The sequence below is a fragment of the Crocuta crocuta genome, unplaced genomic scaffold (assembly GCF_008692635.1).
Source record: "Crocuta crocuta isolate KB4526 unplaced genomic scaffold, BGI_CrCroc_1.0 scaffold217, whole genome shotgun sequence".
Lineage (NCBI taxonomy): Eukaryota > Metazoa > Chordata > Mammalia > Carnivora > Hyaenidae > Crocuta > Crocuta crocuta.
This window is the reverse complement of record NW_027532208.1, coordinates 7,710,059-7,725,461: the sequence shown is the minus strand read 5'-3', so window position 1 is coordinate 7,725,461 and position 15,403 is coordinate 7,710,059. Positions and strand designations below refer to the sequence as shown.

The 15,403-nt window shown below is 49.1% G+C and overlaps 1 protein-coding gene across 4 annotated transcripts; it reads left to right on the top strand.

Annotated features, from left to right (window-relative positions):
• The first annotated feature begins 1,071 nt into the window (after positions 1-1,071).
• On the top strand, positions 1,072-15,191 carry KCTD7 (potassium channel tetramerization domain containing 7). 4 transcript variants are annotated; one of them, XR_013338474.1, is made up of 6 exons: positions 1,074-1,432; positions 4,826-4,995; positions 7,975-8,153; positions 8,618-8,990; positions 12,978-13,315; positions 14,535-15,191. XR_013338474.1 is itself a non-coding variant. In XM_077777854.1 (5 exons), the coding sequence occupies exons 1-5, from the start codon at positions 1,289-1,291 to the stop codon at positions 14,569-14,571; spliced, it is 903 nt and encodes a 300-aa protein (XP_077633980.1). In that variant the 5' UTR covers positions 1,072-1,288; the 3' UTR covers positions 14,572-15,191. The 4 variants fall into 4 exon arrangements, 3 of the variants coding, with proteins under 3 accessions (XP_077633980.1, XP_077633979.1, XP_077633981.1); XM_077777854.1 differs by lacking the exon at positions 12,978-13,315 and having other exon boundaries at positions 1,072-1,432; XM_077777853.1 differs by lacking the exons at positions 12,978-13,315; positions 14,535-15,191 and adding an exon at positions 9,541-12,723 and having other exon boundaries at positions 1,072-1,432.
• The last annotated feature ends 212 nt before the right edge of the window (positions 15,192-15,403 follow it).

Below are 15,403 nucleotides of genomic sequence, written 5' to 3'. Positions count from 1 at the left end.
TGTTAGGAGTGGGCATGTTAAGGGCTTCACTCCGCACAGACCAAGTCGGGTTCCCTGGAGGCAGGCCTGGGAATCTGTATATTAACAAGGTTCCCCCCCCTCCAGTGATTTTGATGCAACTGAAGGGAGAAAACCCTTCTCCACCTGGGAGTGTGTGACTGGTCCGACAGAGGAGGTGCTGGGCCTCAAGCTCACTGCCGACCTCTCTGAAGCCGTTCCAGTCTTCTAGGTCTCAATTTACTTTTCGGTCACAACTGTGGGATGAGATAAGGAACTGGGTATAAAAATGGTTTGAAACTGCTCAGAGCGTGATGCCTAGGAGTGTCCCCGAGCTGACCCAGCCGCTCCTGGGGGACACAGCATCTGAGGCTGCAGACAGTATGTCAGCTGCTTTGGGTAGGGCCTGCCTCCACCCGCGGAGGAACTGCCACGTAGAGGATGGACCGTCACGGTCATTTTTACCTGAACTCAGTTGCTCTTATTTTGAGGTTTCTTGTTTTTTTCAGATTCCCGTTTGAGTCCATCAGGAACAACCGGAAACCCAGGTTTCGCCCCTGCGGCCTGCGGAGGGTCGGCCCCAACCGCAGGGCTGCCCCTCCTCCTCTCACAACCTCAGAGCCCTCAGCCGTCCTCCCGCCACATCCTGCGCATCCGCAGATGTCCTCCTGCCACCTCCACTAAGGTGACCTGGTCCCCCCGGATTTCCCTAGCCTTCGACGCTCGAGGAGACACAGAACCCACTGCTCTGAAGACAGAACGACTAGCTCGTGAGCCCTGCCTCCTCTCCAGTTACTAGGCGTCGACTCCAATGAGGGAGCCACCCAGCGAGCCAACGAGGAGGGTCCGCGTAGAGGTGGCGGTCGCGCGCGCCGCCCTGCGCGCCCGGCGGAGAGCGGGAGGAAGGGGCGCGCCCGCTGGCCTGAGGACCAATCAGAGCAGGGCAGGCAAGCAGGTCCGGCTCCCAGTGGCCACTCGGGCGCAGGCCGAACGCGTTGCCTGCTCTTGGACTGGACAAGCCTCCTGCCAATCAGGGGCGGAGCAAGAGGAGCCTCGGCCAATAGCGGGAGGCGGCCGGGTCAGGCCGGTGGCCCTGCGGTCCGCGCGGTGGTCTGTGGCCCGATTGTCGCTGAGGGAGTGGCCGCCCTCCGGCACTCGCGCGCTGCGCTCTCCGTCCCCGGGGCCCGCCCGTCGGCCGCGCCGCGTCATGCCAGGCGCTGCTCGGCGCTAGTGCCCCGGGCTGCCGCCGCCCGCCCGCCCGAAGCCGCGCCCACTGTCCAGAGCCAGAGGGATGGTGGTAGTCACGGGGCGGGAGCCAGACAGCCGTCGCCCAGACGGTGCCATGTCCAGCTCCGACGCCGAAGACGACTTTCTGGAGCCGGCCACCCCGACAGCCACGCAGGCGGGGCACGCGCTGCCCCTGCTGCCCCAGGAGGTACCCGGGGGGTGGGGCGTGGGAAGGGGCGCAGAGGGAGGAGCAGGTGCCCAGCAGAGCTGACCTTGGGGTGTGAGCAGCGCCGAGCTGACCTTGGGGTGTGAGCAGCGCCGAGGCTGGGCTCAGGGGTCGGGCTGAGGGACCCACCAGAGGACCGAGCTCTCCAGCCCACTCACCCTCCAGTAAATCGCACAGGTGTGTCTTCCCGTCCCGGGGGGCACCTGATCCCCCCCCATCCCACGCCCCCCTCTTTCAGTGTTCTCTGACTGCAACGTTGGTTTACTCCCACCCCTATGTCCCATCCTTATCAACTGGAAGAGGGAGGGTAGTCTGTGGGAAGGGGACCTCGGAGCCCCCAGAGATGCGAGTGTCTTCTAGAAAATCGAAGAGGACTTTGGATTGTGTCTCTGGTTGGCCACACCCAACCTCCAGGTGCCCAGAAAGTCGGGTAAGGGACTGTGCAGATAAGAAGCAGGCTAATGAATAGATGTGTCCAGACTCACCTGACAGCTCCATGGCTTTCCGTCACTGCCTCCTGTGCTGTGATGCGCCCACTGGCCTTGATGTGTGTGACAGTATCACATTTAGAACTGAAATGTCCCTCGAGAAGGGAAAAGGGGAAGGAAGGTGGGGCGCTGGTGGGCGCCGAAGAGGGAGACTAGGAGGTAGGAGGTGAGGTAGTGCTGGGTGTGGGAGCCCCTGATGCTGGGGGAGTCCTAGGAGAATGGACAGCTCCTGAGGGGCAGGGCTGGGCTGAGATTAGAAGCCTGTGCCCTCTCGACATCATGAAACACTTATAACCATGAGCAAAACTCTAGAAGTACTCTTTGCAGTCCGGTGGGGGTCGGGGGGGGGGGAGGGAGAAAGCCATTAGGAACACTGTGGTGCTTACTCTCCATGCACTGCCGTGGGAGCAACAATGGCATTGGAGAGCAAGGGCGCAAGACGCAGAGACCTAGGCGGGCTCCCACAGATACATGGTTCCATGTGAGATCCCAAGCTGTTTTTGGTTGCTTTTTCCTCTGTGCCTCAGTCTTTTCAGCTCTACTGTGGAGCAAACACTTGGATTGGGATGAGATATCCTTGGAAAAGGTGTACAGAGCTCCAGAAATGTAAAGTATTCTTATCCTAAAATAATATTTGAGTCCTTGCTCTGCACATAAAATAGTTTTCTTGGAGCTATAGAGTAAGTAGAAGGCATTTGCTACCCTTTGGTTGCAGAAGAGTAACAGCTCATACACACAGAAGAACTGTACATAACCTTTCTGTTTCATTCATTCATTCACTCATTCATTCATTCCCTCATACATTTAATGCATATTTGGGTCTTTATTGAGTGCCAGGCACTGCACTAGGCTCTGGGGAGCTTTGATTTAAGGTATTTGTATCCTACTTTATTTCACAAAGGATTTAAAAGTTGATATTATTTTACTTACATGTGGAATCTAAAAACCAAAACAAACAAACAAAAAGAAAGCATACACAGACCCATAAACACAGAGAACAAGCTGGTGGTTGCCAGAGGTCAGGGAGGGTGGAGGGATGGGCAAAATGGGTGAAGGGGAGTGGGAGGTATTTGCATCCCGTAATGGAATGAATAAGTCACAGGGATAAAAAGTACAACGTAAGGAATACAGTCAGTGAAATCATAATAGCAATATGTGGTGACAGGTGGTAGCTATACTTGTAAGCATACCATGTAAACACTTGTCTAATCACTGTGTCACACACGCAAAACCAATGTAACATTGTGTGTCACCTATACCTTGAAAAAATGTGTGGGGAAAACCCTGGAAAGCTGGGGGAAAGGACTATCTAGATAAATATACACTGGCGCCTTAGAGATGTTGTAATATTGAAAAGTATGCACTGGTATAAAATTTTAGTCAATCTAGAGGTTTGTGGGAAAATTAGAACTGGCTTCGGGGCGCCTGGGTGGCTCAGCTGGTTAAGCATCTGACTTCGGCTCAGGTCCTGATCTCAAGGTTCGTGGGTTGAAGCCTCGCGTCGGGCTCTGTGCTGACAGCCAGCTCAGAGCCTGGAGCCTGTTTCAGATTCTGTATCTCCCTCTCTCTCTGACCCTCCCCTGCTCACACTGTCTCTCTCAGAAATAAATAAGACATTACAAAAAATTTTTTTTAAAAGAGAGAACAGGCTTCATTTCTTTAAAACCACAAGCAGTGAAAGATATTCCCACCCTCCACTCCCCCCATAAAAAGGTCCTGAGTATTTTAGAGAGAACCTAGAGCCTCTCCTGGCAAACCTCTACCACCATTCCCTGTCCCTCCCCTTGCCCTTGTCCCCAGAGCCTTAGCTAGACTGGAGACTGATGTCACTCTGCAGATTAAGAAAGAAGCGGTGAGGTACAAAGAATGAGGAGTGGTTGCCTGGAATGGTTCCACAGACATCTGTGAGCCCTGCTGTGGGTGGCCTCATGATTAGTGAGCAAGATGCTGTCCCTGCCCTCAGGAAGCTTGAGGTCTAGAAGGGTGGGCCGACAGAGGACAATAACTGCCGATGTACCATGCTAGGCATATGGCAGAGGAGAGTGTGGTCCATGGTGAAGGCATGATGGAGGGATTGTTCAGTTAACTCTGTCTCGGGTGCAGGTGAGGAATAGCAGAGCAGAAATGCTCACAGAATTGGGAGACTTAAAGAGAAGCTTTTACTCTATTTTTTTAAGAAAGAGAGAGTGCACGCATGTGCTCACAACTTGGGGAGGGGCAGAGGGAGAGGGAGAGAGAGAATCTTAAGCAAGCTCCAGCCTCAGCATGGAGCCCAGCTTGGAGCTCGATCTCACAACCCTGGGATGGTGACCCGAGCTGAAATCAAGTCAGCTACCTAACTGACTGAGCCATGCAAAGGCCCTGAAGAGAAACTTTTAGAATGAGTGGATGCTGCTCACCTATATGGTGCCTTGGTGTGTATTAAAGGAAGTACACACAGCTGGGCTAGCAGATCACTCTCAGATCGGTGTCCTTGTGCAGTGAACAACATACACCACATATGGGGCACCTGCATTTGCTAGATGGACAGAGGAAGAATGGAAAGAGCATTCTGGACAGAGAAGACAGCATGAGCAAGGGCATAAAAATGATAAATTCAGGAAGTGGAAAGGAAGACAATGACGGCCTTGAACTCTAGAGCAGTGATAGTAGAATTGGGGTGTGGAGGCCTGATTTAATGGCTGTTGGAGGGGGAGTGGGTAATACTTGGCAACTGATGAGTGTGGGGAAAGAGAGGAGAGAGAAGAGCATTCAGAAAGACTCCTGGGTTTTAGCCTTGGGGGACTGAATGGGGTAGCGCTAGTAAGACCCCAGAAGAGCACAGTCAGAGCAGCCTCCATTCTCATTCTCCAGTGCCTGGCTGAAAGTGCCGGTGGTTCCTTTCCAGTTTCCTGAGGTTGTCCCCCTTAACATTGGAGGGGCTCACTTCACCACACGCCTGTCTACCCTGCGGCGCTATGAAGACACCATGCTGGCGGCCATGTTCAGCGGGCGACATTACATTCCCACCGACGCTGAGGGCCGGTACTTCATTGACCGGGATGGCACCCACTTTGGGTATGTTTCTCCCTCCATGACCAACTTTATGGTCCTAGTGAGTAGGACCCGGGCTGCGGTATGGGGCTTTGGTATCTTCCATTAATACCCAGAAAAGAAAATAGCAAGCGTACTGATAGAATTTAATAAACATGCTTATTGAATTGGATCAAAAGTCATAGTCATAGTGTCTTTCCCGGTGGAGACACGGACAGCCAGAGAGAGCCCAGGTGACACCCACTGGCTGGATGCGATGAAATTGGAGACCAGGAAGTTGTCATCTGTGTGGAATAGGTGTGATCCCTCCCATAGGCAGGGGAGCCCCAAGACAGCTTCATGGGGAAGATCCTCAGATTCATATTCTGGGGCTCCACATTGCCCTTAGAGAGGGACGTATATGACAGTGGTTCTCAGACTATCTTTGATAGTTTAGAACAAATGAACAGAAAAGGTGAAGGAAGCGCCAACATATGACTGCAATCGTTTAATTTTTCCAAGAAAAGCCTTTAGGAAAAAAACACCTTCACCTGTGACTGTCATTTTAACACTAAAACCCGGAAAGACACAATCTCAAAAAAGAAAATGGCCCTTCCCAAGGGAGGGCTTCTGACACCTTACCTGTAAACAATTTAAAGACTTTTTGTTTTAGTTTCCTTGCTTGTGAAATGAGAAATAATTATAGCTGCCTCACAGGCCTGCCATGCCCATTACATAAAGAGCCTTGGTCTGACCCCTGGCCAGGTCCTTCCGGAGCATGTGGCTGAAGCTCTTTGCCCCTTCAGTCTAACTTTGGAGATGACTACAGAACTGACATGGTTCTTGACCTTCAGCAAATTAGCTAAGGAGCCAGAACGTCTCCAGCCACTGCATGTCTGTGCTGGCCTCCAAGTAGGATTGGGAGAAAGGTCATTTTTATCCTCAGAAAGGAGCCTCGGGTCATGCAATTTGCTTTGAAGCATCTGGGTTTCCCCATTGGGCTGTCAGCTGCCTCCAATGCTGAGAAAACAAAGTGTCACATCGCTCTGCAGAGCTATAAAAAGATTTTTGTTTGCAGGCTGTTTGGGGGAGGAAAGTGCTGGCCCCAGCTGGCAACTCCCACAGTGCTCTTAGCTGGGCCTTGCCCCGGGGTCATGTTTTTCAGAGCAGACCATGGTTTGCTTAAGATCCTGGAGGACTAACTTGGGAAGGGGTTGTGGGGAGGAGGAACAGGGCTTGGCTAGGCTGATGTGCCCATGCCCAGGTGGCCATAGCTGGAGAGGGTCAGAGCCGGGCCAGGGTGTGGCAGAAAGCAGGACATTGTGGCATTTATCCTCAGGCTGCTAGACTCCAATGGTCTGTGATTCATCATCAGCAGATGAAGTTGCTTAAAGATCAGAGAAAATAAAATAGGGCCTGAGGGCATTTGATCAGGTGCATTTCTCTGCTGGGGCAGCTCATGTGTCCCTAGCACCCACCCGGGAGGCTCCTTGGGTCACCACCTGGGGCGATCACCCACTGTGATGGGTGAATAGCACTTTGGACTAGAGTCTGGACCCCTGTGGGTGTGGAGTCAACCACGTGTGCATCTGGGCCTCTGCTGGCTGTGGCTCCTTGAGTACGGGTATTCTTTAACCTCTCTTTCACTTCATTTAAAAACGGACCTAAGATGGTACTTAAATGTCATTGAAGGGATTAAATGGGATAACACACGAATAGTAGCTGACCCAGATTAATACTTAGTGAGTGTTAACTGCTGTCACATCATGGTCATAGACTAACTATTGAGGCAACATCTTGATATTGGGGTTTACTCACATCTCTTTACAGAAGAGATCTTCCCACACTTAACTGGTGATGGATCTGATTACTCTTGGCACCAAAGAATCTGAAGAAGATGGAATTAAAAGAACTGAATTTTTATTTTAAGAAAATGCAGCATGTGATTTTCATTCATTCCAAGAACCAATTTTTCCAGGTGTTCAGGGTAGCATTTGCTGTCCATATAGCTACAGAATAAGACGAATGGCAAGGAAATACCAAAAATGAGGAATGCTTCTACATTGCTAGTGGAAACCTAAAATGCGACAACCATTTTGTTAAGCACGTACTTCACCTTATGACTGAACGATTCTCCTAATATTTAGCCAAGAGAAGTTGGTGCATGTGTCCACAGAAAGTCTTATACAGGAAAGTTGGTCACAACTTTACTCATAAGAGCCCCAAACTGGAAATAACTCAACTGTCCATCAATGGGTAAATCAGTTATAGTAGATCCAACCAATGCTGCTCTACTTAGCAATAAAAAGAAACAAGGTACTGTTACACACAATAGAGGGCATGAATCTCAGAAACATTGTGTCAAAGGAGAGAAGCTAGGCACAGGAGCGAAGCTACTGTGTGCTTCCACTTACATGAATTTCAAGATGAGGCAAAGCAATCTTTTTTGATAGAAGAATTCTGGGATCGAATGAGAAGAGGCAGAGGGAAACTTTAAGGAGATGGAAATGTTCTATATCTTGGTCTAGGTGGTGGTTATAATCAAACTATACAATTAAGATTTGTACATTTGAAAAAAAAAGATTTGTACATTTGTTGCATATTAATTATACCTCAATTTAAATATATATGTCTTAAGGAGCCTAGAATGTGTATCTTTCCATTATTCCTATATATACCCAATAATAGCAATACCTAATAAAATAAATATTCTATACCTAATGATAATTATAAATGTAATAATGATGATGCTGATTATAACAGCTACTAATGCTTATTGAGGACTTCCCTTGTGCCAGGTATTTTTATTTATTAACTCATTTAATCCCTTCATACCATTACAGGGTAGTTTTTTAATTTTCCCTCATTTTACACATGGGAAAATCAAGGCACAAAGAGGTTAAGTTCACCTCTCCAAGGTCACACAGCTAGTAGTCTGGTTCCAGACTCTGTGCTCTAACCACGTTGTGGCACTGCCCAGATCCCTTAGCTCCTTCTCACCAACCCTCTTTCCTTCCTGCTCAGAGATGTGCTGAATTTCCTGCGCTCGGGGGACCTGCCACCCCGGGAGCGTGTACGGGCTGTGTACAAAGAGGCTCAGTACTATGCCATCGGGCCCCTCCTGGAGCAGCTCGAGAACATGCAGCCTCTGAAGGGGGAGAAGGTGCGCCAGGCATTTCTGGGACTCATGCCTTATTACAAAGGTGAGGGGTCAACTGCTCAGGGTGCTCGAGGTGTGGGAAAGGGGGGTTGCAAGGCACCCGTGTGTGCCTCGGTCTTCACCAGAAGAGGTGGGGCCAAGATGCATCTATATTACTCAAGACCGGAGACATTCCTACTTCCCTTTCTGCCCTCCCCTCCCAATCAGACTTGGAAGATTCAGGTTGAATGGGGCCTACTTTGCCTGTGACATCCTCAAATCACATGTCAAAAGGATTGTCTTCATTCTATCCTTTTGGTTTCCCTTTTGCCTTTGAGATCCATGACCCCCTGTTTTAAGTTTGCACCCTTCATAGGCCCGGAGTCCCTTCCCCAGGATCTGCCTCTTCCCTGTTGGATCATGCCTTCCCTAGGGCTCTCTCTTCGTGCCCCTGACACTGCCTTGCCCCCCGCCCCCCCGACCTCCTGACCCCTGTCCCAGTGATGGGTGCTGTGTTCACCCCCATAGACCATTTGGAGCGGATTGTGGAGATTGCCCGGCTGCGTGCAGTACAGCGGAAGGCCCGTTTTGCCAAGCTCAAGGTCTGTGTCTTCAAGGAGGAGATGCCCATCACCCCCTACGAGTGTCCGCTTCTCAACTCCCTGCGCTTTGAGCGGAGTGAGAGTGATGGGCAGCTGTTTGAGCACCACTGCGAAGTGGATGTGTCTTTTGGGCCCTGGGAGGCTGTGGCTGATGTTTATGACCTACTGCACTGCCTGGTCACGGACCTCTCAGCCCAGGGCCTCACTGTGGACCATCAGTGCATCGGGGTGTGTGACAAGCACCTCATCAACCACTACTACTGCAAGCGCCCCATCTATGAGTTCAAGATCACATGGTGGTGAGTAGCCCGGGCAGGGAACAGAGTCCTGTCAGGGAGGGCGTCCACTCCCCTTAGTGGCGCTGGGAGTAAGATCCCTGGAAGGGATACTGACTGCCCCAGACCTGCTGAGGTGAGGACCAAGTCCTGAGGCACCGCTCCAAGGAGACGGAGCTCTCCCAGCTGTACCTCGGGGTCAGGCTCAGGGCCTGTGGCCCACAAGGACCTGGTGCCTGGATTCACCTGACCTTTCCTCAAGGCACAGCAGTCTTTGCCTGAGGCTTACGGGGTCTGGCTTGCTAGGGCTTGACCGGAAAGTCCAGAGAGGTTTTGTCACTCTCTTGATCTCACAAGAGAGTCTCTGCCCTTTTTAGAGCCACGCTACCAAACTGTCGTAGGCATAATCACTTCCTCAAACCTGTTCAAGCATCCCTTCCTTATGCCTAGAGTATAGGTGTGAACACACAGTACGATGAGGGATTTACCCAAGTAGCCGCCTCACAGCCCCTGGCTGAAGAAGAAGCATCTTCTCTGCCTCTTCCCCCAGGGATAGTTCTGTGCTTTGTTTTAGGATGTGGAAAGACTCTTCCTCCTGGAACAGATTCTTCACCACCCTTTGGAGATGTAACCATAGTTGCCAAAGCCATGTACCAGGTTGGCCTTAGAAAAGCACAATGTTTACAGCCCTGCTTTAGGGCCTTGGCTTCTCCTACCTTCCACCAACCTTCCTTGCTTGAAGGGTTATCTTCTCAGGGCTGTAATGCAGATTTCACAGGTTCCTTTTGAAGATTTCCCTGAATCAAGCAGGCAAGTTGCATAGATCTTCTGTTATCTTTGAAATGTAACATCCTTTCTAGAGGCTCAAAATAGCTCTTTGGCTGCCATTTCATGTGTTAGCATCCAATTTGTGGTGAACCTCCTTAGATAGAAACCCCCTGTTTTTTTAACCCTATTGCTTCATCCTGCTAATGTTCTCCTCGGAGAGTGTCTGTTGTGAGGAAGCAAAGAAAGGGTTGGGTGGGAGGCACAGCTATACCGGGAGCTGTAGGAAGATAGCAGCAAACCTCCATCATGTTTTACCATCCACATTTCTGGGGGAGAAAAACATCCACAAGGTTCTGTTCCCACTGCATTTCCTTCTTGCTCCACGTGCAGAGTAGGGCAGTCAGTCAGGAGGCGGACATGCATCTCCGAAAGGGAGAGCTATGCAGCACCAGGAATTGGAACATAACATTTCTGAGCTGCACTAAGGACTTCTCCCTGGGATTGTGCTTGACTGTTCCTGGGTGTTTTGTAGAGAATTTCTTATGTGGAAAAAAACAAGTGAGGAAAGCCTCATTGGTCTCAGTCCTACAAGAGCAGATTGGTGAGATAGGGAAGGGGTAGCTAAAGATGTCTGTATCTTTCTGAGGAATAGAAGGCCAAGCCTTGGACCTTGGCAGAACTCCTTGACAGGGCGGCGACCTCCTAGCCCTCTGTGGGAACAGGGATTCCAGGGCCTGGTTTTGCACTCTTATACTGTATTCTTTTTTTTTTTTTTAATATTTTTATTTATTTCTAGGAGAGAGAGAGAGACAGCGTGAGCAGGGGAGGGTCAGAGAGAGAGGGAGACACAGACTCTGAAACAGGCTCCAGGCTCCGAGCTGGCAGTCAGCACAGAGCCCGACGCGGGGCTCGAACCCAGGAACCGCGAGATCATGATCTAAGCGAAAGTCGGATGCTTAACCGACTAAGCCACCCAGGCGCCCCTATACTGTATTCTTATGTGGTGGAACAGACCAGAATGAGATCTAAGAGGAAAGTATACGTACAGTCAGTTGTTCAGGTTCCGAGATATGCATTCTCTCTGTTGTTCTCAGCCATAGACGAATCTTCACTTTTCTGGAGTCCTGGACACTTTTCTGATGTCCCTGCTTGAAACTTAGCCCACCAGCACGCCTCTTGTCTCGTTCGAACAGAAGTGTCTCATTTAAGTTGCTTCAGTTGGTATTACTGCCTAATATAGATTCATTTTTAGACAGACACTGAGGCAGGCTACTCAGGAGAAAGGCAGTATGAGTAGAAAGCAGATGATTAATCCCAGTGCTTTCCAGAGTCTGGCCTTGGCCGCTTCTCTCTCTCACCCTTGTCACAGAGCGTCACAGTACTTGGTTGTTTCAAGTCCATACACAGAAGATTGAGTGATTGGCTTTGCTCAAAAACAGGTCCTGAAGACAAGCTGGGGGCTACAGGGATGCTGCATAAGGACACTGTCCCTGTGCCTCTTGCTAGAGACACCCCTTTGGATCCGCTCTGCCCCTGGGTTGTTCTCACAGTGCTGTGTTCTGTGCCGTTGTGGGGGAGACAAGGCACCGGGCCAGTAGACCAGGCAGCGCAGGGATACTGGCAGCCGGCTTAGAGCTCTTTGAAGTAAAAGATTTCAGTGGCCCAGTTTGGCCATTCTCTGATGAGAAGCCAACGCCAGGCTGAAAAGTGCTTTTTGATTGTGGCGGTTTGTGGTACTGGCTTCCAAATACAGGTCATATCTGAGGAAGAGACTTCTCCCAGTTGTATCCTTTCTCATCTCCAACTGGTCAAGTTTAAAGCATAAGAAGGATTGGATTAGGACGGAGGGCCCCAAAGGATGAACACTTCTTCCTGATCAGAAGGGGGTATATTTTCATAGCATTCTTGTGCATAATGTTGATGGGTCAAAGCAAAGGGCCTGCCTTTGGAGCTTATGTGGCGTTTGACTTGTGGGCACCTTTGCTGCCAGGTGTCATGCTCACTGGTTGGGAAGGTGAAAGCTTTAGGACACAGGATTGTATGGTACAATAGGAGCCACAACAATATTCAATAAAAATGAAAAAGTTAATTAATGACAACAAAAAAGATTGACACAAAACGACAATGGAACACATCACACCATCCCAGAAGGGGGAATTCTTTGGGTAATACTCTAACTAGAAGAAATAGAAGACTTGCTACCACCCTTATTCTACCCTTGGTTAATTCACAAGGCTGTCCAGTGCTTATCACGTGGAAAGGAGTCAACTGTAAGCTCTGAAAAGTTTCTATTCCTTCTTCCTGGGGCTGAGGATATTCTGGGAGCTGTCTGAACTGTGTGCCTCAGGCTGGTCAGGTGACAGTATCTTCCTGTTCTGAGTCACTTGTTGGAAGACTAGGAAGAATGGCATTTGCAGGCCACAAAGTGGGGTGAGCCTCAGCATGCACTCTTGGTCTAAGCTGGATTTTGAAGAGGTTAAGACAAACGACAGCAACAACAAAACAAAAACTACTCACACTGATCCCAGTTAGAATTTCAAATATCCTTCTGCATATCTTCTGTCCCTATTTGATTCTAAGTGATTAAGCTTGCTTGGGTACCATTTTGCTGGGGCTCTTTCATGAAGATAGTGTCTGCCTTGTGATCCTTAAAAGAGGGAGGCTTCTATTCATCAGAAGCGGGAGTGTGAGGGACTGGGGTGGGAGAGGCACTTTTTGGAATTCTGGAAGAAACATACATGTATACAAATGTGAATTGGGAGAAGGGTGGGTCGGCAGAGGCTGAGGAGGAGGGAACAAAGATTGGGTATAGGAACAGGTTGTCTCTGGAGTATGGGGGGGTCACCTGGGTCCATTGTCTCCCTTCCGTGCGATGTCGGGTTTGTGTACGTGGTATAACATTTCCTATGTTGGTTCACTCCCTGTCTGTGAGCGCTTTGGTGCATGGAGCCTCAGTACCCTCACATGGCATTAAAGTAAAGAATTAGAACCTGGGTGCTGTGCCTTTCTTTTTTAGAGATTTACTCTCATCCCTCCTCTGCCCCACCCCCCCCACCCCCCACTGTGCAAGCAAATATGTCTTGATCGCTGCTTTAAAACCTGTTATATTTTGGGATATTCAGCTAAGTAAAAGAAGCGCTTTCCTGAGACCAGCCCCTGAACTTCTGCCCTGACTTGAAGTTAGAGGGAGATGGCCCCTGGGATGGCCCTTCTACGGTTACTGTAGCCTCATCTCTGTTCCAGGTAGGAGCATGCCCACCCAGCCTGGGCACACAGCTCCGCCCTCTTGCGCAGAGAGGTCTTCAGGGGAAGAAGATACCACCGTTGCACAGTTACTGTGTGGCTGACAACTATGTCAGGTGGTTCTGAAAGAGATCCCTCCTGTCATGTCACCACTTCTTCCAAGGGAGAGACAAATGGCTCTAAGCTTGTGGGAGCCTCAATGGTTAAGACCCTTCCTTGAGGAAAATGGATAGAAGTTGCCCTTCCTCTGAAAGCAGAGTTTGACCCCTTCCTGGCTAATGAGTATCCTCATCAGGATGCCCCATGGAGTCACTTAATGGAGTCACTTTCATGGAAAGGTGAGTTCTGACATGTTGGGTAGCTATGCCACCCTCCAACTGCTTCCTTAATCTCTGGTTATTCTGACTTTTAAACAAAAACACTGCGTTACCTGTGCCAGGTGTATTCCCTGACCTAATTACTGTGCACACAATCACATAGTAATGATATGCTGATAATACTTAATAAGTTGAAGCTGAAGCTCCCAGAGACGTAATTTTCTCAAATTTCTCAGATAGCTAGTGAATGGCCAAGTCAGGATTCAAACCCAGGGCCCTTTTCTGAAATCCTCACAGGTATTCAACAGAGCCCTTCCTTCTGTTTGGCAGCTTAGTGTCCCACCTCTGAGACTCAGGGCTTCCCCCTGCTTCAGCCTGTGAAATTTGAAAAGCAGATACTCTAAAAGGAATATTAGAAAGACTNAGCACAGAGCCTGACGCGGGGCTTGAACCCACGAACCGTGAGATCATGACCTAAGTGAAAGTCGGACGCTTAACCGACTAAGCCACCCAGGCGCCCCTTGGATGTGTAGGTCTTAAGTAGTCCCTGAGTGTTAAGGAATTAGCTGGGGTCCCCAGTGTACCACCCTTCTTAGTAAGGGGCACATGTCTACTAGATGGAGAAGGACCCTGCTCCTGGGCAATGAGTGGAGGTCAGTAGTGGCTGACCCAGGGTGTGGACCCGGGGTGTGGCAGAATGATTCGGGACACCCTGAGTTAATCAGACTCTTGCAGCCTCCAGGCCTAACCACACAGATGCGCTATGCAGCCTGATCCTGTGGGGAGTGTGCCGGAGACCTCGGCCCTCCTTCAGGGACCCCTGGCATCCAGAGAGTAATTGAATGTGAGGCTCTTTAGTGTGACTCGGGGGTGCTGTGTACCTGGCTTCAGGCTTATGGCCCTTAGGTCTGGGTCTCAACCCTGCCTGTTTGTTCCTTTGTCATCATTTTGAAGATGATCTCTTAGCTAGCTTTACTTACCTTTCATTTTGGTTTGCTTAACTTATAGCATGTTGCTTAAGCTTGTGTTTACTTACCTTTAACTTTCTGTCCTTTGACTCTTTACCATTTTGTTTTTCCTTTCATATACTTTATACCATTCTCTATTTTTTAAACATAATTTTAAACTTTATTTCTAACATAACTGTAAAATAAAGCACCTATATGAATAGGATGACAATGAAGGTAGTTCTTGTTCTGAGCGAAGGTAATTATGTACTTTTTTTCTTCCCCTTCTCCAGTCGTTTCTACAATGATCTTACTGGCTGTGAACATTAGGTATCTCATTTCTCCCTTAGATGAATATCTTCTTCTAAAGTCTAAATATAAGGAAAAACTGACTGTTTTACAAAAGTCCTAGATCTGATGTCCAAGCTTTTACCTCCCGCTCCACAAAGCTCCCTCCCCCTCGTATACACACTGTAACAGTTCAGCCTTAGGAACAAGACAGCCCATTCCCGATTGCTAAGGACTTCTTCCTTCACACACTTATCCTTCCTGAGCAATGACATAATCTGAAGATCCTGGGATTCCACCACCTCCAACCGCCTGGAACTAAGTGGAAACAGAACTGTCACGCACCAGGAAAAAAAAATCCAGCACAACTGCAGGAAAGACCGAGTTGAACCATCTTGAACCATCCAGAAATACTTCTTAAAAGGGGCCCATAATCAGATTGTGATGCACCTTTCTCACCCTTCTGTGATCTCACTAGCAACCTGAATCACCCTTCCACAAATTATAACTTTTAGAAGATTCTCCTAATGTATTATAAACCCTGTTTCCCCCCCTGTATTATGTGACCTTGCCAGATGGTCTGTCTCCAGTAGGTCTTTGGAATAGATGTATACACACTTCTCTCCTTTATTAATAAAATTAAGAAATAGAACCCCAAAAGCACCACAAAACTTGGAGCTCAACCTCCGTTAAAAGAAATTGATAAGAATTGAGTTGAAATCTTCTTTATACTTTTGTTATTTTTGTAAAGGGATTGAATGGTATCATGAGTAGGTTTAAAAGCCCTATAAATGCCTTTATTAGTGCATTTTTCAACACTACATCCTTATCTGCAGCTCTACCTCAGCTTTCTCTGCCCCGGGGACCCATCAGT